Source organism: Microtus ochrogaster, linkage group LG5 (assembly GCF_000317375.1).
Source record: "Microtus ochrogaster isolate Prairie Vole_2 linkage group LG5, MicOch1.0, whole genome shotgun sequence".
NCBI classification, from domain to species: Eukaryota; Metazoa; Chordata; class Mammalia; order Rodentia; family Cricetidae; genus Microtus; species Microtus ochrogaster.
Window position 1 is genome coordinate 63,649,948 of NC_022031.1, and position 22,068 is coordinate 63,672,015.

Here is a 22,068-nt window from a genome sequence, read left to right on the forward strand (position 1 = left end):
TCTCTCTCTCTCTCTCTCTCTCTCTCTCTCTCTCTCTCTCTCTCTCTCTCTCTCTCTCTCTCTCCAGTGCTGGTAGAGGCACATGTGGTCATGTGACTAGCTGGTCCATCAGAGAAAACTTCCAGATTTTTACAGAATCATCCCGGGGGAAAGTCCTCTCCTTTTTGTCCTACTGAGCTGGTGGCACACGGTTCAGGAGCTAGCTTGCCACTGCTGGTAAGAAAGCCTGCCTACCAGAAGACCAGCGAGAGGAAAACCACAACTGCGAAGCAGAGATAAAGATACAGAATAGTTTCTGAAGATTTGGATATGGCTGAGCCTGAGGTCATACCAGCTCCTGGGTGTTTCCATGTTAAAATCTGGCAATTTCCTAACTTTAGTTAAACTTTTTTTTTTTTAACTGAATTGGTCCTAACTGAAGATCCATTCTTGTTTTCCTAACCTCTACCCTTCTTCAGAGAATTAATGCAGAACAATTATTACATAAGCCTTCTTAGGCCACTCTGTGTCTGGGGACCTTTCTTCTCTGATGGTTTCTACAGCCACAGGCTTATTAGTCACTTGGTTCTGGATGTCTTTGCATCATTGAAGACAAAGTTCCTCAGTCTTCTGCAGGCTTATGACTCACTCACCCATGAGACACTGAGTTCCCACAGGGCACATCAACCCTCAGTCAGCCCTTCTCACATCATTAAAGGTTTATTATTGATTAGCTCCATTTTCTCAAATCCATGCAGAAAATTAAAGAGGAATCCATTGCACTGCACAGATACATAGTGTGCCCTATGAATATGAAGTCTAGCAGGAGTTCCGTGTTGGTACAATCCACCTTTCATGGTGAATCTACAGCTGAAGAATCGTATCTTTAGGACCTACCTACAGGGAATTAATGAAGGAAGCTGACATATTTTGATTATTCATAATATTAAGCACCATTCATGGGGATTTATCTTTCTTATTCTTCCCAATTACCGCAAATTTTCTATCCTTACTTAAAAGCAGGGAAATAAGCTCAGGGAGATTAATTCTCCAACAACATCACAGCCTCATAAATGAATCCTAAAATATACTTTCCTCTTTGTATCCTCAAACACTAGGATGCTCTCTGGCACACAAAGGATGAATCAAAATATCTGGTGTATATGAAAATGAAAATGAAAAAAAAAAAACTAGAAAACCCAAGGCTGGCGTTTGACCTCTGTGGTTCCAGATCGCCATCATCCTGTGCATCTTCAAACATGATCATAGAATAATTCCACATTTCCTTTTTTTTTTGTTCTCAAACTGCTTTGACTATGTCAGTATTGTTTTTTTTTATTATAGAAGAACAGTAGAAATAAAGATGAGTAGAAACTCTGAGCAGAGCAACACTCTGCAGAGCTGTACCAAATGAGGTGCCCTAGTTAGGTGCTGAGCCCCTTAGTTAGGAGGGACTCTAGATACACACTCTAGTTACAACCTCTGTGCTCTCGAGTTTTGTCTTAGGTCAAAGATGCCATCCTGTCTGTGGAATCTCAGGAAGACCGTCTAGCATGTGGTAGGAAGAAATGTTTTACTAAGTCAGTTAGTTCTATTAGGTAAAACAATACTGTGGGACAATGGTCTTGTTCCCTGTACAGATTTGTCATTTGCATTGCTTTAATAAAATGCTGACTGGCCAGCAGCCAGGCAGGAAGTATAGGTGGGGGCGACCAGTCAAGAGAATTCTGGGAAGAGGAAAGGCTCAGTCTGCAGTCGTCACCCAGACACAGAGGACTCAAGATGAGAATGCCTTGCTGATAAAAGTACCAAGCCAAGTGGCTAGCACAGACAAGAATTATGGACTGATATAAGATGTAATAATTAGTTAATGAGAAAGCCTGAGCTAACAGGCCAACTAGTTTATAATTAATATAGACCTCTGTGTATTTCTTTGGGACTGAATGTCTGTAGAACTAGGTGGGACAGAAACCTCCGTCAACATGACAATTTCATTTCGTGCATAAACTAATATCCTCAAGATTAATTAAAACTTGGTAATTTGCAGATTATCATATTTCAAAGGTTTATAAAACCATTCATGTGTGATGTAGAATGTCATAAGAAACATGAAAACATTACAGACGTTTGTAGCAACTTACATAAATAAAAGTGATGCAAGCATTGCAAAGAATGAAGCTCTTACTATGAGGCTTTTGCTAGGTTTTTTTTTTTTTTTTTTTTTTGCTTTTTGCTAGGCTTTCTCAGAAGTCAGGCCACGAACTCAAGCAGGACTGGAACTTGGAGGCAGGAGCTGATGTAGACGCCATGGAGAGGAGCTGCTTACTGGTTTGTTCCCATGGCTTGATCAGCCTGCTTTGTTATAGAACCCAGAACCACCTGCAGAGGGATGGCAACACCCACCATGGGCTGGACCTCCCCCATCAACCACTAATTAAGAAAATACCCTACAGCTGGATCTTATGGAGGCATTTTTCTCAATGGACATTCCCTCCTTTCACATGACCCTAGCTTGTATCAAGTTGACACAAAACTAGCCAGCATATTCTCCCACATAGAATTCAGAGCTGACTGAATGGGAGGGACCAACTTTACTGGAAACCCATGGCTTGAAAGTTGTTTCAAGCAGACAGAGCTCTGCTTATTCATATACAGAGAGATGGGTGGTCTGGAGCTGAGTGTCCTACAGACACAAATGGAGGGAGGTTAGGGAGGGAGGGAGGGAGGTAGTAGGTAGTAGGTAGGTAGGTAGATAGGTAGGTAAGCCCTGTAAAAGAGCCTGTGCTTTATCCTGAGGACAACAAGTAGCAAACACAGGTTTTTGAACAACACACAAACAGGGAGATTACTCCAGGATAGCCCCCATTGAAGACTTCTATCATGGCATTCCTTACAATGTATAATTAATATCTAACTCAAATTTACTTCCACCTCAAAAACATGAACTTTAACTATGCAATCAGCTGTCTGTCACCCCAGACCCCTGCCTAGGGATCAAATGACTGGAGAAGTTTGAAGATGTTATCACATTGGCCACACCTTTCCAGCAGCAGAAGCCTCTGCCCATGGGTCAGGTGTAACGTCCAACGGGAGTGGACACCATGGGCCAAGCCTGAGTAAAACCCAGAGTCTATTTGCTGAAACCATGGTAAAATATAAAGATCTAATTAACAATGTAAAGGAGAAATACATACAATCCCTCCAGATTTGTTTGTTTATCTGTTTGTTTTTCCTAGGCTTGTCTAGCAAAGTCTCAGGGACTGCACTTGGTAAATAATTTCCCCAAACCTGTGAGTTTGACAAGTGGGTACCTCGCTGGAAAAGCATCCTCGGAGGATACACACTGTCATCAAATGGCCATCTTAATGTCCTGTATCTTTGTCATCTGCTAAATGTTATCAGGGTCTCTTATGAACCTCCTCTGAGTCGCTCAAACTGCTACCCTTTCTCCCTCAACTCTTGGCCAGATTGACTCACCAGCAGCAGTTGGGGTGACTTCTGGGCAGCATGGGGGTGAGGAACTAGGAGTTAGATTTTCTGATAGGCAGACAGACAGGGAGAGTGGATGTAACTAGGTAATAAAGGCAGTGAATTTACAAGATGGCTGACTTCTTCCGCAACCTTCTAAGCTGAGGATTTAAAGCAAAGGGCTGTGGGCTTCATCTCCTGCCAGGAAGCCCTCTGCCTGAGGACTGGCTCAGCAAGTTCAAGGCTGGATCCTGTTTCAACTGGCATGTTTACATAACAGTTGGGAGCCATCCTTTCTTTCTCCAAAAGTAGCCAACCCTAAATTAGGGAAGAACCACCCCTCAGAGACTTTAAAAGCTCCAGACCCCAGGGAGAAGTTGAGCTCAGCTCCCCAAGTGTCTTCCCACCCAGCAGAAAGTCTTTTCTTTCCTTTCTTTCTGCTTACCTGATGTATGTGACTCCTCAGTCATTACTGGCAAAACAAACACACCAAAAACAAAATAGAACAACAACAAAAAAAATCTGCTCTGTTCTCTGATGTTTCTCTGTCTCTCTCACTCTCTCTCCCCCTGCTATGTGTATGAGAGAGGGGGGAGAGAGAGAGAGAGAGAGAGAGAGAGAGAGAGAGAGAGAGAGACTTGAATTTAGTGCCTTTATGGGGTGGCACACAAGATCAATGTTCAGTAGCAGATGAATGAATGAATAAATGAATGAATGCATATAAACAGGAAAGAGATGGAGTTCTGAGACTAGCACTTAAAACCTCCACTCCAACCCTAGCTACACATAATTCTCATCAGCTTCAATAAAAAAAACATCATTTTTAAAAGATCTGCATATGGCTGCATAAAACCATATTGTGGGATGGTATCATTATATTTAAAGAAGTATATTGATCACAGGATACTTTGGTATCATTTAAGAAATTGCATGGCAAACTGGTAGTGGTGCACGCCTTTAACCCCAGCACTTGCGAGGCAGAGGCAGGAAGATCTTAGCTAGGTTGAGGCCAGCCTGGAACAAAGTGAGTTCCAGGATAGACAGGGCTGTTATACAGAGAAACCCTGTCTCAAAAAGCAAAAAAATAAAATAAAATAAAATTTTCATGGCATAAATTTTTAATGAAAAGTCTTACACACATGACACATCCCATATTCCTTTAATTCTTTCAAAAGCTACAAATAAAGGTCAATTCAATTTCTTTAGTTTTCAACATGGAACAGCGACAGTAACACAAAATCTGAAAGACTGCTTTTTCATGTGTGAAGCACCAATGCCAAGCATGCAGGACGTAAACTAGGGTTGTCGTAAGGTCATCTTGGACGACCCTCTGGGTGCTGTGCTGGTAACTGCCCCCATCAGATGGAGGGGGTAAGGTGTTGAGAGGGACAGGCTCACGACTAAGTAGGGATTAGGACAAAGAATAATAACACTTGACAATATTTACTAAGGACTTCCCAAGGGTCAGCCACCATCCTGGCCAGCTTCCGTGCCTTATCTCAGTCTCTCACGGGCACATAACAGAGCCACAACCTTTGCTCCATTTTATGGATAAAGAAGCAAAGCAAGCTATGCAGGTCACATAAGACAGTGGAACAAAGATAGGAATTCAGTTCATTTGACTGCAGGTCATGAGCTTAACACCATGCCGCCTTCCTCTGGGCTCTAGAAGGAAGAGAGCCAACAGCTAACGTGAATTTCACATGCATATAAGGTTGGGTTCAGGTTTGGGGGTAAATGCTATGCCCGGAGTCCTCCAGGGTCTGATGTCATAGCCAGGCCTGACTGCTGAGCAGTTAGTGGCCATTTATTGGGTTTGGAAGTTTGAATCTGGATTTTCTTCTGTGATACCCATTAAGCCCTGCTATGTAAAAATCAGAATCTTCATGCTTTTCTACTTCTGCAAGAAAAGTAACACATTTGTGAGTGTGAAACTGCTTTACATATCAGAGAGAAAGTACTAAAGAAATAGAAAATGTGTTTTCCCTTGTTTTGTTAAAAATAAGTCATTAGAGTCAGAATCTGTACTAGAGTTCTTCTCACACTCTGTGGATGGTGAGCCGCTCCTGACAAGGTCCTTCTTCGGGCACAGACTAAATGACTCATTGCTCATAGATCTGGCTTCCAGGGTGGCAGGTGTCTAGCTGACTTTTCATCAAACCTAAGAAAAATTGCAGCATGGGCTACTTGAGAGTCCTTCAAACTGTCTTACTCTGCTTCATGTCCATTTTAAGAAACAAGTAAGAAATTATGAAATAAATATCAACCTTATATCAACTATATCAATTTCTGGGCATACATCTCAATCTCTCCATTTTATTTGGGGCCACATCCTTGATTACAAGTAGGAAAGGTTTGCAGGCTCCTTAGGGTTGAAGGATAACTCACACCTCTCTGATGACATAGACCTCTCTGGGGTTCTGAGGGTGGTATGCGAACACCTCACCTCTCTGTAAAGAAGCCCCACCTACTGAACCCTTGTTTTAGTCTCTACCCAGTTTATTTTCATGAGAGGATCAAATGAACCAAGCTTTGGAGGACAAACTTGAAAGGCTATTTATTTTTTCATACAATTAAATCCATATTCACTGACTACAACCCAATGCAGCCATCAGAATATACAAATAGTATGTGAACCGTTGCCCAGGATTTTCTTAGCCAATGCTGTTTTCTGGAGATTTGCTAGCCATACATTTATACCTTTTTCAGCTTTCCTATAAAATACTTAACACATTAAATAAATGTAGTAATCATGTATTGCAAAAACAGAACACCAGACTTCTGTAGATTGGTGTTACAACTACAACTAAGAGTCATGCATTTGCACACTAGGATATATACAAACACCTATGTATATAGACCAGAAGAAGTCAATTTAGAGTAAGAAAAGTCTTGATTTACTATGCTGGTTCTGCTAATCGCATAAGATACAACTCAAAGACAGTTACCTCATGCTTCTAGCTTCATTTGGTCCATTAAAAATGAAACGATGGCTACGAATATGCGCTATTATTACCTAGATTGAAATTAATGCAGCACTGCTGGGGGAGGATTGTCATAAATAATAACAGCATACTCACAAAGCCGTGGACCTTGCATGAAACAGTACCGAGACAGGCAAAATGAGCTGACTGGTCAAACAGTGGCAAGTCTATCACAGAGGTCACCTATCACTTTCTGATTGGGTTTGGATTGGGTATGGATTGGGTTTCACACACGGTACTATAGATATGATCGGTAGCCCATGGCTGGGACAGGGAGTCACAGGCCTTAGTAAGGAAGCTACTGCTGCTGTTTTGCTGTAGAGACACGGTATGTCTATCAAATTACCTTCTAAATAACAATGTTAATCACACAGAAGAGTTCTGCCATCAACTGTGGTCAAGGCAGCATCTTTGTCTTTTGTCAGCAGTGACTGAAGAGGTCAAAGTATGGAGAATAAATGACTTTTGCAGCCCACTCCTAAGTGAGACATCCGTGTTTTGCTCCTCCTCCACTTTGCTCCTTCCCAAGGCTCAGGGAACATTAGTGAGCAAGTGGAAAGAAAAAGAATGAGAAGAAGTAGAGGAAGATGGGGGAGGGACAACACTGAACCCTGACTTTTGAGAGTTGCATGTCTGCTCTACTCCTGACCTCGCAGCTGGTGTGGCGATACCCAGAAGGTCTGCACAAGATTGGACCTGCCAATACCTTGCTGTGGAACGGGGAAGGCGGGGCTTTGCTTTTCCTTGAGAATGTGTAGGCAGTTAATAATTGACGGAGAAAAAACATTTCTTCATGAATGCTCCTGTGAGCAATCCTAATGAAACTCATTATGTCACCAAAGGTAAGGAAAAAGGTGCAAAAGAAGAAGAGGGGGAAACTGGGAAGAGGGAGAGAAAGGGTGAGCGAGGGAGGAGAGGTTGTGTGTGTGTGTGAATACGAAATTCAATATAATGAAATCCATTACTGTGTATACATAATGCGTAATGATAAAAGTAAAATGCTTCAAAAGCATAATCTCATTTAGTTCTCAAGGCAGCTTGGTGACAGAATGCTATCATTCACCCATTTCACAGACGAGGAAACAGAGGGAGCGTGAGTGCCTTGTTCAATATCGTGCGGCTGGAGTAGGAAACAAGGCACTGAATCTCTATTTCTCAAATTCTCGTTTTCCTACGACTTTAAACAGCCTATGGTGGACTTTCAGACTGATTTAAGACAATGTATATGAAGAACTTAGGGCTGGTCCTAGGCTTTAATAGTCAACCATACATTTTAGTCACTATTAATAATTGGTAAAAAAAAATTAGCTATAAGCAGGGTGAATCTTGATTAAATAAATCCATATGATTCCATTTCTTATTCAGGCTTCAAGGTCAAATTGTTGATGGCTCCCTTCTCACGGTTCTTCACAGGTTTACTGAGCACCTATGTCACGCAGGCACTTGGCTCAGACTCTCGGACCTCAGACAGCTCTGCCCTCACAGACTAGAATAACTAAAAGCCCGAGAATGACAGTAAGGGCTGTTCAGTCAGAGGCAAGCATCACACTGGGCTCACAAATGCTATTTATCTACCCTATTAGCTGATGGGCACAGTCGTGGATCTGAGCAAGTGCGTGTCTACACAAGAGGAACTGGATGTCACCCCTCACCACTAGGAGCCTTTTCGCTTTGCCTTTTACTGAGCTAAAGAAAATCTCTTGGCCCAGACACAGAGCAGTAAACACCGTATGATCTTAGTTATATGTAGAATCTGAAAAATGTCAAACCCATAGAGACAGAGAGTAGAGTGGCAGTTGCCAGCTGCTGGGTGTAGGAGAAATGGGGTGATGTTCTTAGAAGGATACAAGCTACCCGTCATAAAACCAGCAAGTTCTGGGGACCTGCTGTGTGACGAATGTGTTAATCAATTTGTGGTAACTATTGCACAATGAATGCATACAGCCCAACATCATGTTACATACCATTAATACACACAACCAACTATTTTGTTAATTAAATATCCTTAAGTAAAAATTAGATGTAAAATATTTTTTTACAAGATTGAAAAATGTCAGTGCACTCTTTCCATTTTCATTCAGGCCGTGGGTGAGGAAGCTCCTCCAGAGTTCCGCATTTCCGAGTTTAATTTTGGGCTTTAGCGATCAAAGCCCTGGTGTCTCCCCTAAGCAACACTACTTTCAAGTCTATCTCTGCTTAGGATCCTAGCCTGTGATTTCAAAACAACAACCAGACCAAAAACTCTCTCTCCAAGACACCATCATTACAGCTAATCCCTAATCATGTACTTTCTCCCATTTACCCAGCAACTTCTCTTTTATGTCAGAAGGCGTCCAAATGCTAATTCTGTCCTCTGGCAGCTGACTCATTCTGCTTACTGCTTCTCATTCCTTTCATTATCTCAGCACCAATTAAGCTGTCCACAAGGGTCTCCATCACATGAGTCTGTTACCAAGAGTAGATACACAGAATAAATAGCTGCTGATTTCCAACGAGAGATCTTATGAAACCAAAAGATGGCTATTTTTTTATCTCCTTATTTACACCAGACCACCCCCCCCCTTTCTTTTCTTTTTCAATTCAGCATGACTGGTAAAGAGCCTTCTGTTTCCTCCCCACCAAGTCCTGCTACAGGAGACAATACCGCAATGTCACCAGTTGCTTCGTACGGCCAAAGCATCGCGACACAACAGAGCTCCCAACTTGGAAACTGAGTTGCTACTGTGTATGAGGCACCACCCCAGAGGTTTGACATTGTCTCATGTGCTATTGACAGTGATTCCTGGCATCCATGGAGTCATGAGGTAGGATAACTGTGATTTAGGCCCAGAACTGCTAGACTCCAAGCATGCCCCAACTTTATACCAAGAGTCAGGGTGAAGAATAAGGTAGAGAGAAGGCAGAAGAGGAGTGGACGGATCAAAGCAGCGCATCCTGGAAGAGTATCTTCACTAGTAACTTATCAAACAAATACCAACTAGTGTAAAGGTGAGTGCTAGGCAGAGTGTTGATGCAGAAGACAGAGTTTTGCCCTAGAGAAGCAAGTTTGGCTAAGCAAACTGGAATTTCGATCAGCTTTAGACCTCCTCTAAAATGATCTATATATGCAGAAGCGTTAGGAACTCAGAGAGAGGGTGGGGCCCTGCAGCATAGTGAAAAGTTAGGAACTCAGAGAGAGGGTGGGGTCCCTGCTTCATAGGGAAAAGTTAGGAACTCAGAGAGAGGGTGGGGTCTGGCATCATAGGGAAAAGTTAGGAACTCAGAGAGAGGGTGGGGTCCTGCAGCCCAGGGAAGAGTTAGGAACTCAGAGAGAGGGTGGGGTCCTGCAGTGTAGGAAAGAGTTAGATAGGAGGCCTTTTGTGCAAGACCGTACTCAAGACGTGGACATTCTCAAGGTCCCTAGAGTGGAAAGTCGTAATAACCATGATTACTCAGGCCTGTGTCATGGAGGTGGGAGTAAGGAGAAAAACTCAGGAAACTGTGTATTTCAGAGGACTGCAGGATAAGCGCAGTCTTTGCCTGTGAGAGATAAGAGCAGGGAGAAGGAGGTTTCATCACGTGGTAAAAGCAGACGTGAGAAAGGAGTAGGGAACAGAAAGGAATCATGTTAGGGGGAGGAACTTGTGGGAGTAAGGGATGGGTGGAACAGGTGACTTCTCTGTGTACCATAAAACATGGGGGCACCATCAGCCTCTAAATTCATTCATGTGAATTGATTTGTCGGATGGTTTATGTCATGAATATGGGTTGTGGTAACTGGGTTTTACCATGATTGTGGAGTATGATAGTTTTGGTAGAGAGTGGGAAGATGGATACGAAGGTAAAATTACCAGGCCTTACCAGAATCTGGAGATCCAAGAAAACAAAGGCACAACCTGAGAGAGAAGGGGCTTCAGGTGAGAGGGGCCAGATGTATCTGTCAGAACAGCAGGCCGGTGCTGAAATACACAGCAGCCACATAGACAAGTGTGCTACCTGACCCCGGCACCCCGGCACCCCGGCAGAGGGTTAAAGAGTCAGATAAGAAAGCCTCCTCACTTCCATGTTCAAGAGTAATGAGATCGCACAAGTGAATAAAGATGCCCTGAACTGGTGATATAACAATCGCTGCAACATCTCTTGAATAAAGTGATTTATGCTCTCAGACTTGGGGGTGCTTCCCCAGAGCTCCCTGGATGGACCATTAGGTGCTGAGGACTAAGGTGCACAGTGTCAGAAAAGCTCTTCTGGGTCTGGATGCTTAAGGGAGATCTATATAACAGGATTTAATGGTCAGGTCTGTCAGCGCTCTTTTCTTGGAGATAAGAAGTGAGATTCCCAGAAAGCGGAAGAAGCCTTTGTACCCTGAAACCATCAAGCCACTCTTACCAGTAATGTAACTCCAGTGAAGTACTTCCCTAGAACAAACTTAACAAGCTCTGCTTCTGTGAAAGGAGACTTCTAGTGAAATCTACCTATGAGCTCATAGTTGGACTTAGCAGAGCCGCCTCTAGATTTTCAGGGCAGACTTTTGTATCTGGTTTGCCGTGGATGAGAGTTTCCCATGCCTCAGATACAGGAGTAAGCCGTACTGTTTTCAGGCAGCCGTCCCACAGTGCCCTTGGAACGCCTTAGGCCACCGTGAGATTAGTGCGCCTAGGTGCTGGTACCAAGCAGATTTATGTTCAAGTTCTCTAGCTTAGAACTCTTAAGACACAACAGACAAAGCGCACAGCTCAGTACACTCAGTCAATCGATGCGATTATTGCTTTATTTTCCCCCCAAGCATTACAGGGGAAAAATCACAGCCCATATATGACAGGACTCCTTACTTCAAGAGCATAAATTCCATCTTGTTGTCAAATGTGAATTCACCTGCCTTTTCTCATGAGTATCTGGAGCCATAACTTATGAAAATGATAACTATTGATGAATTATATTTTATAGGTCAATTTCAAGGACTTTCAACATCTTTGTTCTTTATAAGATAGTCTAAAATATAATGAATTAATTAAATAGAAATTGTATAAATTTGGTCTTACCATTTTTGTCTGCTCTCCTCAGTATCTGGAAAGAAAAGAAGAAAACATTTATTATCTTTTTTCCCCTATGCTGGGACTCTAACTCAGTGGTAAAGTACTTGCCTAGCATATGTGAGGCCCTAGATTCAATCCCCAGGATTGGCAGGGGGAAGAAAGAATATCTTTAGTTCCTAAATATTGAAATGCATGCTATATTCACACACAATCTATCACTAAGCAAATGAAACTGTAATGTTAATGAATATTTTCCAAATGAGATCTTCATTTTTAAATATTCCCCTACCTGGAAGCAGCTCAAATGTCCATCTGTAGGTAAACTGATGAACCAAAATGTATGATCAGTACAAAAAAGAGCTAGTGGGCAATTTAAAAAGAATCCGATAACAAAAATATCTTGCATGTAAAAATGTGGATGAATCTCAAAGTAATTATGTTGAATAGAAAAACCGAGACAGAAAAAATGCCTGGGTATAAGTCCAGTTTTTAAATGAATGATACTACTTAGCGACATAAAGTAGATCAAAAGCTGTCTAACAGTGGTCAAGGCCGAGAGCTATGGATTATAAAAGTATGTAAGAAAACCATTGAGGATACAAATATTAAATTATCTCAAATGTGATTGTTTCATTGCAGAGAACAGGAGTGCTCACACATAAGCACTAGAGAAACCAGGAATGTTAATCAGCTTGTTTCCTCAATGGAGGAAAGGTCTACCTGTTTTCCACCCAGAAGATTGGGAGTGGATGTCGTTAATGATCTGGTGATCTTTGCTACCTGTAGAGCCAGACCTCACCCAAATCCCCAGACTGTTTATCCCAGGCTCTCCCTCTCTAGACCTCTATATTTGGCTTAGTTTCTTAGTCAAGGGAACCCATAGTTAGAGGAGATATCACCTGTTCTTCTCAGGCTGCTCACCACTGATGCTATGTCTGTCGGAGACCACACCAGATCCTAAGCCCTTAGGCTATATATAAGTCTCCATGGGAGAGGTCACAAGTGCTTTGCAAAGATGTAGTCACGTCTTAAGCTTTATTGTATACGTGGGAATGGAATATTGTTACCAGGAAACGTTTATCCAGAATTGTGCTGCACTTAAATATCTCTAAAATAAACTGCCTGGATGAACTCTGGAAGTTCAAACCAGCTTGGCTAAGTCACGCTGAACCAAGTTTTCATTCTTGCCTCTCTGCAGAACATTTTGCTGCCAACCTTGATGCTCGCAGGGAATCACAGGGACTCACACATTTCATTGTTAAAGCTCAACACATCTATATCTTAAATGTATACACATTAATGTCAGTTAATTGTTATCTCAATAAAATGGGACATAAAACCAGAAAAGTAACAAATGGTTGACAAATAGGAGCCCCATATATCTATACTGATTCTTACTTGAATATAGTGATAGTGTTATCTTATACCCTCTCTAAAGTGTTTGGATGCACTGCAATTGTTTGGCCATCTGGTATCCAACACTCAATGGTAAAGATTTCTAATTATTCCCTGAGAAACTAGTCTTTCCTCTACTCTTGGTGTCTGTGTTTAAGGGCGGGGTGGAGTGTGCAGGCCTGAATATATCTCTCTGCCAATGCCATTTGATGGGTGTGGAGCTCCTTAGGGATAAACAATAGTACATGCATGGGCAGTTAGGAGAAAGATACTCTTTAATTGCTTTTGGATTTAAACCTGGAAAGATACAGGCAAGGTGCTGCCCTTGGACAGTGTGTCATCAAATACGCTGCTGCTTGAACTGTCTTCTCCTGAAAACAGGTGTTGAAGTTCTAGCTTCTTAGTGCCTGTGAATGTGACCTTATTTGGAATTGGGTCCTTCATGAGGTATGGGCCCTGATGGATGACCTTATAAAGAGACAGAGATTCAGAGACACAGACGTGGAAGAGGGCTCATGACAGCGAGGTCCTGGATTCTAGATGATGGGAGCCCACAGCTGCCATCAAAAGCTAACAGAGTGGCACAGAAGATCTGCACTCTGCAGCCTGGGGAGGAGCCACTTCCTGCCGCACCTTCTCTATACCCTACTGGGCCTCACAACCCTGAGGTCTTAGGAGTTCTTACGTGAGAGCCACCCCATCTGTGGGAGTTGCTATGGCCCCCTTTTGAAATGAATATAATTTACAACTTGAAATGAATCAACACTCCAGAAAGTTGTGTTGTGAGGTTCAGAAAAACCAGTGGCACTCTCTGTACCCCTGGCTAGACCCTAAAAAGATAACCCCAGCTACATTGTAAGAGATCAATACACTATAAACATTAAAACCCGAAACAGGCGTTGTTTCCCTCGATTAGGAGCAATTAAATGAGCCCCATGTGATGTAGGTACCTGCAGAAAACCAACTGGAAGACATAATTTACTTCATACACAGCTGCAGAAAATGACCATCTACGGTATTGCAAACGCAAAGTTTAATTATATAGAATGAGCCCTCGAGGATCTTGTTTTTCCTGAGTAAGCTTAAATTATTGTTAAATGACCGGAGCTACCCTTAGCTTTAGATGGGCACTTCTTAGCGAGCAGTTTAAAAACACAAGCTCCTGTTTACCACTGCTGTGTGCACGCTATTAAACTTGCCCTCATCCTATTGTAGGAAAAGCATCCTCCCTTCATTCTTCCCAGCTCACAGAAGTGAGGTATGGCTAAACCTAATCTTTACTGAGATGGTTTCTACTATAAAATGCCAACGTTACTTCTCACGAGTCTCTCTCATGAAACTTTCCCAGCAACAGATGGTCAGATGCCACTCCACCCGTCAGACATAAACTGCTCCTCCATTTCATAAACTTCATGACTAAAAGAAGATGACTTCATGGTACGAAGTAAGACCGACCGATGCATATTCTTTCTACTGCTTGGAGTAGTTGCTGGTGGAGACTTTAATGATCAACTCTTCCAGTGGACAGCGTCTTCCTGTCTTCCAAAATTGAAAAGCTACAGCCAAGCACATCCCGTCTCTTAACTATGATTGGCTCAAAGGTTTGACTTTTGAATCTTTTTTTTTTATTTTTAAAAATAATATATTTTTTTTAAAGATCAAAACACATCCATTTAAAATGCACATGAAAAATACAAGGAACTAAAATAGGAAAAACAACTCCGAATAAAACGACAGAATTCAGCCTTCCAATGTTAAGGTTTTTTTTTTTTAATTTATTTATTTATTGAGGATTTCTGCCTCCTCCCCGCCACCGCCTCCCATTTCCCTCCCCCTCCCCCGATTAAGTCCCTCTCCCTCATCAGCTTGAAGAGCCATCAGGGTTCCCTGACCTGTGGGAAGTCCAAGGACTGCCCACCTCCATCCAGGTTTAGTAAGTTGAGCATCCAAACCGCCCAGGCCCCCGCAAAGCCAGCACGTGCAGTAGGATCAAAAACCCATTGCCATTGTTCTTGAGTTCTCAGTAGTCCTCATTGTCTGCTATGTTCAGCAAGTCCGGTTTTATCCCATGCTTTTTCAGACTCAGGCCAGCTGGCCTTGGTGAATTCCCGAAAGAACATCCCCATTGTCTCAGAGTGTGGGTGTACCCCTCGCGGTCCTGAGTTCCTTGCTCGTGCTCCCCCTCCTTCTGCTCCTGATTTGGACCTTGAGATTTCTGTCCAGTGCTCCAATTTGGGTCTCTGTCTCTGTCTCCTTTCATCGCCTGATGAAGGTTAATATTCAGGGGGATGCCTATATGCAAACTTGTGCAACCACTCTGGAAAGCAGTGTGGCGGTTCCTCAGGAAATTCGAGATCAACCTACCCCTGGACCCAGCAATACCACTCTTGGGAATATACCCAAGAGAGGCCCTATCATACAACAAAAGTATATGCTCAACTATGTTCATAGCAGCATTGTTTGTAATAGCCAGAACCTGGAAACAACCTAGATGCCCTTCAATAGAAGAATGGATGAAGAAAGTATGGAATATATACATATTAGAGTATTACTCAGCAGTAAAAAACAAGGAATTCTTGAAGTTTGCGTACAAATGGATGGAAATAGAAAACACTATCCTGAGTGAGGTAAGCCAGACCCAAAAAGAGGAACATGGGATGTACTCACTCATATTTGGTTTCTAGCCATAATTAAAGGACAGTGAGCTTATAATTTGCAATCCTAGAGAAGCTAAATAAGAAGGTGAATCCAATGACTTTTGAATCTTATTGTGTCCACAAGAATGGGAAATGACGGGAATAGAATCAACCGCATGCCAAGGAGTTGGACTCGGGAATTCCATCATTTCATTGCATAAATAACAACCAGAGGTGGCACTTGGGCGAGATGAAATTAAGACAGTAGCTCATGGGATTAAATTCTTGTAATTAAGTATGGATAGAACCGCCTCTTCTGCAAATTTTGCCTCAGAGCTCACAAAGTAATGAGTAAAAAATGCTCTGCCGATGAGAACGGAGTTCAGTCAGCTACTCTTAGCAGCTGCCCGCACTAGAGGCATGGTAAATAAATTTAAATATGCCCAGGCTTGAATACGAGGGATAAATACAGGCTTAAATACAAGGGATACTGGACTTTGCTACTTAAGGATTATTGTACAGAGTCTTCTTTTTATTTAACCTCCAAAGAGGTTAACCTTTGGCACCTATACCTGGAATTCCTTATTTCTCACTTTAAGTTATTGGGGACAGACTTTAAACATAATGTTATCTTGCAAGCACAGAGAAGTCACCATTTACTGAACCAACAAGTGCCTCAGACCAGGATGCATGTTAAGATTCAAGATAAGATGGGCTCTCAGTCCCTGGGCAGGACCCAGGGGAACTGGGATGTTCAGCAGGAGACTAGCGTTCATACAGAGCATGGACTGATGTATAGAGAAGAGCTAGGGGATGAGTGGCAGTGCACAGGCCTGGGCACTCAGTAGGTGTTCAGTACCACAGCACTGGTTGCCCTCAGGCTGCAGGGAAGTTGACCGTGGAAAACAGGTCTAAAATGAAATTATTACATCCTACTCCATTCTTCTCAGCTTTGCCAGGGTAAATCCTTTGTGGAAAAAAAAAAATATAGCAAAAGCCGGTACTGTCTAGTCTTTCGCTTTCGGCATTTTCCAAAATGGACAATCTCCAAGTAATCCGGTGTGCACAGGTGACAGGAAAGACAGGAGATGTGTGACTATAGCAGATTCAATCCTAGAATCGTGGTGTCAGAAAACCTTGACTGCTCTGACACTCCCCCTCCCCCCATCTCACCTTTCACACAAACAAGCACTTGCTAAACATCAGATGAAACAGTGTTTAGAGGGGGAAGCTGGTGCTAATTTTCCATCAAGTTCTGACCTTCCAGGCCATGTCCCTTGCATGAATTTATACACCAAGATGGAGGGGAAACAATGGAGAGCCGTAACTCTTTTCTGACTTTCTAGCTTCAATCCCACTTCGCCAGTAAAATGGAGAAGGCCCTCTTACTTCTCAATTAAAAGCAAGGAAAGGCTGGAGTTGTGCTTCAGAGGTAGAACACCTGCCTAACACACACAAGGCCCAGCTCTGAACCAAAGAAGAACCAAGGGAAATCCATCTGTTTGGAGAGGACAACACCACTGGATGAATGGAGATGCAGCTCATTTCTTTTGGAATTTCTCCTGTGTCAGGAGCAGCACTGGAGGTTCTCCCACTGCACAGAAGCAGAGTAGATTAACCAAAAGAGCACCTCACTGCTTCAGGGACTCACATCTTAAATAGGACTTTATTCTCCATTATCTGGAATGAAGAAATGTGGGGACGTGCGGTACAGCAGTAGAAAAGAAAAGTAATTGTCAGCCTTCTGATCCTCCTGTGTTTTCGTATACTGGGGTCAGTTCTGATCCTCTCCCACGACTGGCAGGCATGCACTGTGTCAATGTGCCCAGCCGTAGCATGCCAGCCTGTTTGGATGCTGGCACTTCTAATTTGCCCTCAGTAGGTATTCACAAGTAGTTACGATAAAGTGATCTGTAATTCTGCCACATTGGGGGAAACAATGTGGATTATACTTATGCAGTTCCTGTATTAGTTTGTGAATTTAGCTATAGCTGTTTATTAATTTAACATGAAACCTTGACATATTACAATACTTCAAATGTGTGTTGTATGTGTTCTCTTTACCCCTTTGTTTTCTAGACCACACCCATAATGACAACAATCTTAGGTAGTGTCAGACTCATGGCTACTTCTGTGTATGAGATAAGAAAATTCAATGAAAGGCAATGACTTATGAAATCTGATTTTCATGTTCACGTCAACCACTTATCTCTTGGTGCTAACCAGCTGGCTGAGTCTAATCATGTCATCAACAGGATTCTCAAATGATGTGAAAGTAACTTCTCGAAGAAGTCTAAAGACTGACTGTTTCACTGACACTTGAGTGTAAATGCTAGGATTCGGTTCTCCCCAGATTAGCAAATTAGTCTGTGAGGTGCAAAAGTCCCTCGGCGGCTTCATGCCTTTGCTGCCCTAGCACAGGTAATGGCCACCACATTTTCCTTGTGCAGACAGCAACCATTCCTAGCAATGCTACTAGAATATACTGAATCTAATCAAATCAAGTGATGTATTTATGTTTCACATTTTGTTTTTGCTAAAAGCAACATGATCCAGAGATGAATAATTCAGAGATCCCTAAATAACCAATCCTTTTTCATGTCACACCATTCACCAGAGTGTTAGATTTTTTCACAGAATAACTCAGAAATGTGTAAACAACATATTTTCTATCCAAGAAAAAAAATTCAACTGCAGTGAAACTTTTTTTTTTTTGAGACTACATTTCACTGAAAAACAAGCTTGTTCACACATCTCCTGTGGAATCAGGTGGGGCTTTTTCTTTTTTTCTTCAATTCTAGAAACAGACTTAAGAAGCCAGGGGAGCTCTGTCCGAAGATGAAAGTTCCTTCAGGGCAGAGCCCTTGCACCGTTTGTAGAACTGGGGAGCAGCCGTGCATGTGTAATAAATGAGATTTATTTATTTACTTACTTACTTATTTTTAGAAAACTGAAGTTACCTTCAGATGAGAATGGTCTGCTCTGTCTGCCTGCCTCTCCCCTTATGTAGTTTTGATATGTCCCTCACCAGAGCAGAGTATCACCAGGACTTGTTAGATGCATAGGATAAAAATCACAAGGTAGCACTCTGTATCCTTGGAGGGCGGAGCAGAAGTCAGGCCCAGACTGATGCGGGTCCCACTTGCCCTCAGAATGCATGCCTTACATAAGTTTCCTTCCTCACCGCTCTGGATGAGTAAGGCCCTGACTTCCTCCTGGTCCGGAGGTTGGGAGGGGTGAAGGGAACGGGGGGGGGGGCACGGGGGGTGGGGATGATTGGCTTCCCATGTCTTCTCTTTACTCATCCTGCTTAGTCCCTCAAGGGCTATGTCCTGAATTGCAGGGCATGAAGAAATAATACTATCTAATGAAAGCATCGACTGAACCCGTCTAAAGATCGTTTTCTCCCCCCCTCCCAAGAAAAATAAACTTTAACAATTTGGTGCTGCCAAAAGTGAAAATCAGAGATTTGTGTTTTCGAGGGAAGAAAATGTCTGGCCCCTATACCCCAAATCTTGCGTTGGAACTGCACGGTGATGAAGGGAGGTTTCCAGGAACTGGGACTGAACCTTCAATCAAGTGTCCTATACAAGATTTAATTGTTATGTATTTCTAGATTATTCAAGACAAAGTGAGGACTCCTTGCTTCCCTGACCCCCCCTCCCCCCATTATCATCAAAATCTCTGCCTGGCCATTATGATACTAGTATTTGATTTCCCCATATTTTCATTTTTTTTTTCACAATCAAGTGCATTTGGCTTCTGGCCCACCTCCTACTTGCTTGGACTGTAATAAGAAATTATGGTTTGGAGAGGGGACGGGCAGGGACCAACAGGGCTCCTGGGCGGCGAGCTATGCCCGTTTTCCAGCATGCTCACCAGAAGCTGGATCTGCCCCCACTGAGCCTGACACTACTACCTGCTGGAACAGAGTGAATCTGACAAGTGAGTGGCCGTGGGGAGATCCAGAGCCCAGAAGGCGTGTGACCCCCCGGGGAACAGGAGAGCCAGGGAAGCTAACAAGGCAGCGGGGTGAGAAACACAGAGAACTGAACCAGCAAAGGACACATCGGAGCAGAATCCAGGAGCAAATAAGATCTAAAACTGCCATAGAGAGAGAAATCACAGCGCAAGGGTAGAAAAACAGCACAGAAAGAAAAGAATGGTCTTGTTAGAGACTCGGAAGTCAATTCCCCAGCAAGTGGGATCAAAGGGGAAACAGTCCAAAGCCAGAAGAGAAGGCATTGAGAACCATTACAATTTAGACTCTCAGGGGAAGAGAATGATGGGGAAGGGAGGGGGCACCAAAAGGAAAACAATCATCACATAAAAGAGACCTTGGCTACCGTTGTAAAACGAAAAACAAATATGTTCAATGAATTTGTCTTTGGAAGCAGCTGGGAGAGGCGGGGGGGGGGGGGGGGGGCGGTGAGTACAACACAATTTCTAAGGCTTCCATCAGCGCTCGCTAGCACAAACGGAGGTGCCTATTAGCAAACCGGAATGAGCCAGGGTAAATCCTATACCGACCAATGCAGATTCCTCTTACCCCTCCATCCCTGGCAGAAGCCCAGGCTGCTGGGACATTGAACTTTTTGGTCTCCTGAAGGCTTGTAATCAAAGCCGCAAGCCTGGGACAGCTCTTTTTGCAAGTTGGGCTGCAGTCTTTTCTCTGACGTTAGCCTAGGGTCCCCTGGGGGAAAACGGACAGGAGATAGTTTGGGTGGAGGTCTGAGTGCACAACACCAGCAGCCAGCGGCTGCGCCCGACCCTCCCTCTCTCCCAGGGGTGATGTCCAAGGCGCCCACCTAACTGCTTCATCTATACTTACGTCGAGGAAGATGGACATGCCCTTGGACAGCTGCAGGGCAGAGCTGAGCTCTTCGGAGGAGTTGTTGGAGGACGGCGAGGTCTCCCGGGAATCCTCCATCCTCTGGAGCCCCGAAGTGGACTGGCAGAGACCGACTGGGCAGGATGCAGCGGCTCCGACCTGGCGCTGTCTCAGCTGCTGCCTCCCCGCGCTCGGACTCGAGTGGGTGTTCGCTCCGCGCGCCCCGCCTTCCGCTCAGCACGGACTCCCCTCCCTCTCCCGCCCCTCGGCTTCAGCACACTGGCTCTCGCCGCCCCCTTCCCACGGGCTGACTGCGCCTCACTGGGGATCCAACTCATCCCTGCACTTAGCAACGATGCAGCTCCCCTTGCCTGGGAGCATTTCCTGGCTCTGGCACGCCCTTAGCCTCATGCCAAAGGGACCATGGCACCACAAGACACCTTACAGGACAGACCAGTCAAGGCTTTGTCCTGTACAGGCAAGGGGCGAGGTCAGAAGCTGGGGCACAAGTAGAAAGAAGGAATCTTAAGTGGTGAAAGCAGAATTCTGCTTGAACACCCCCCAATCCCCACCTGCCACCCCAGTTCCTGGATTCCTCATAGGAAGGAATTAATAGTTCAGTTTGGAATGAAAGCGCTGGGTCTGGCGATCTGCCCAAGACTGCTTAGTTACTTTGTTATCTTGTGACTTAGTGAGTGGCTAAACCCTCAAACGTTAGTTTTCCTAAGCGGTAAAATGATCCTCCCTGGTGGTACTTAGCTCATAGTTCTAGTGCTTACACACGGTGGCACTATCAGATGGCAAGCCAGAAACATCCCAGACAAAATGTAGGGAGATTGCCCAACTCCAGTCCTGCTCTGTTTCTAGTGGTTACAAAGAATGAGTTTGGTTGGTTTCAGCTCCAGATGCAGGTTGTATATGTCAGGATATGTCAACTTCAAAATGTCACCACAGGTGAACTGTCATTTTTCTTTCAGATTTTCTTTATTCCTGGACCTCAAAGATTGTGCTTCCTTAGGCCCGGTGCAGAAAAGGTCTTACAGCGGCGCTTTCCAACGGTGTTTATTTGTTCCGGAGTTAGGAGCTTCTACAGAGGAAGCTTGGTGATCTTGGGCTACCATCCTCTAAGAAAGCCCATATTATACTGAAAGGGATGAGTAAGGAGGTGTCTGACTGAGGTCCAATTGAGCAGGGCCCTGACATCAACCCAGTCTAGTTATTAATATCGGAATGGTCAGGAAGAACTCCACCAGATGACTCCAGCCCCCAGTTCCTTGAGACACCCCTAGCGGTCTCAGCTCAAACCCCAGATATCACAGATATCCAGAAGAATTCCAAGACAGTAAGTGCCATTCCTTACAGAACTTGGAAGCATGATAAACTATTTACTACAGTTTGCAAATAAGTTTCGGAATCAGTCTGGAGCAGGTAGCCCAAATAATAAAGTACCCCCCCACACACACACAAAATTAAAAAATATATATAAAGGCCTATACTTCACGTTCAGATTCAAGTTCAGCTAGCATGTGGTTATAAATCTATATGTAGTATATATACACACACATATATATATATATATGTAAAGTGTGTGGGTGTATGGGTGTGGAGAGAAAAGGAGAGAGAGAGAGAGAGAGAGAGAGAGAGAGAGAGAGAGAGAGAGAGACTGAGACTGATTTAAAGCCTCTCACGCAATTCCGAAGAGCCCTAGAGAGAGAGAGAGAGAGAGAGAGAGAGAGAGAGAGAGAGAGAGAGAGAGAGAG

At 43.6% G+C, this 22,068-nt stretch overlaps 1 protein-coding gene across 1 annotated transcript in view; it reads right to left on the reverse strand.

Moving 5' to 3' along the window:
- The window catches only part of Necab1 (N-terminal EF-hand calcium binding protein 1), a 149,356-nt gene extending 128,830 nt beyond the window's left edge, over positions 1-20,526 (reverse strand). The window contains exons 1-2 of the mRNA XM_005362331.3: positions 20,309-20,526; positions 11,453-11,477 (exon numbers count right to left, since the gene is read on the reverse strand). Of these exons, the coding sequence (XP_005362388.1) occupies positions 11,453-11,477; positions 20,309-20,407 (124 nt within the window). The 5' untranslated portion in view covers positions 20,408-20,526. The remainder of the gene's footprint in view (positions 1-11,452; positions 11,478-20,308) is intronic.
- Between the last annotated feature and the right edge of the window lie 1,542 nt (positions 20,527-22,068).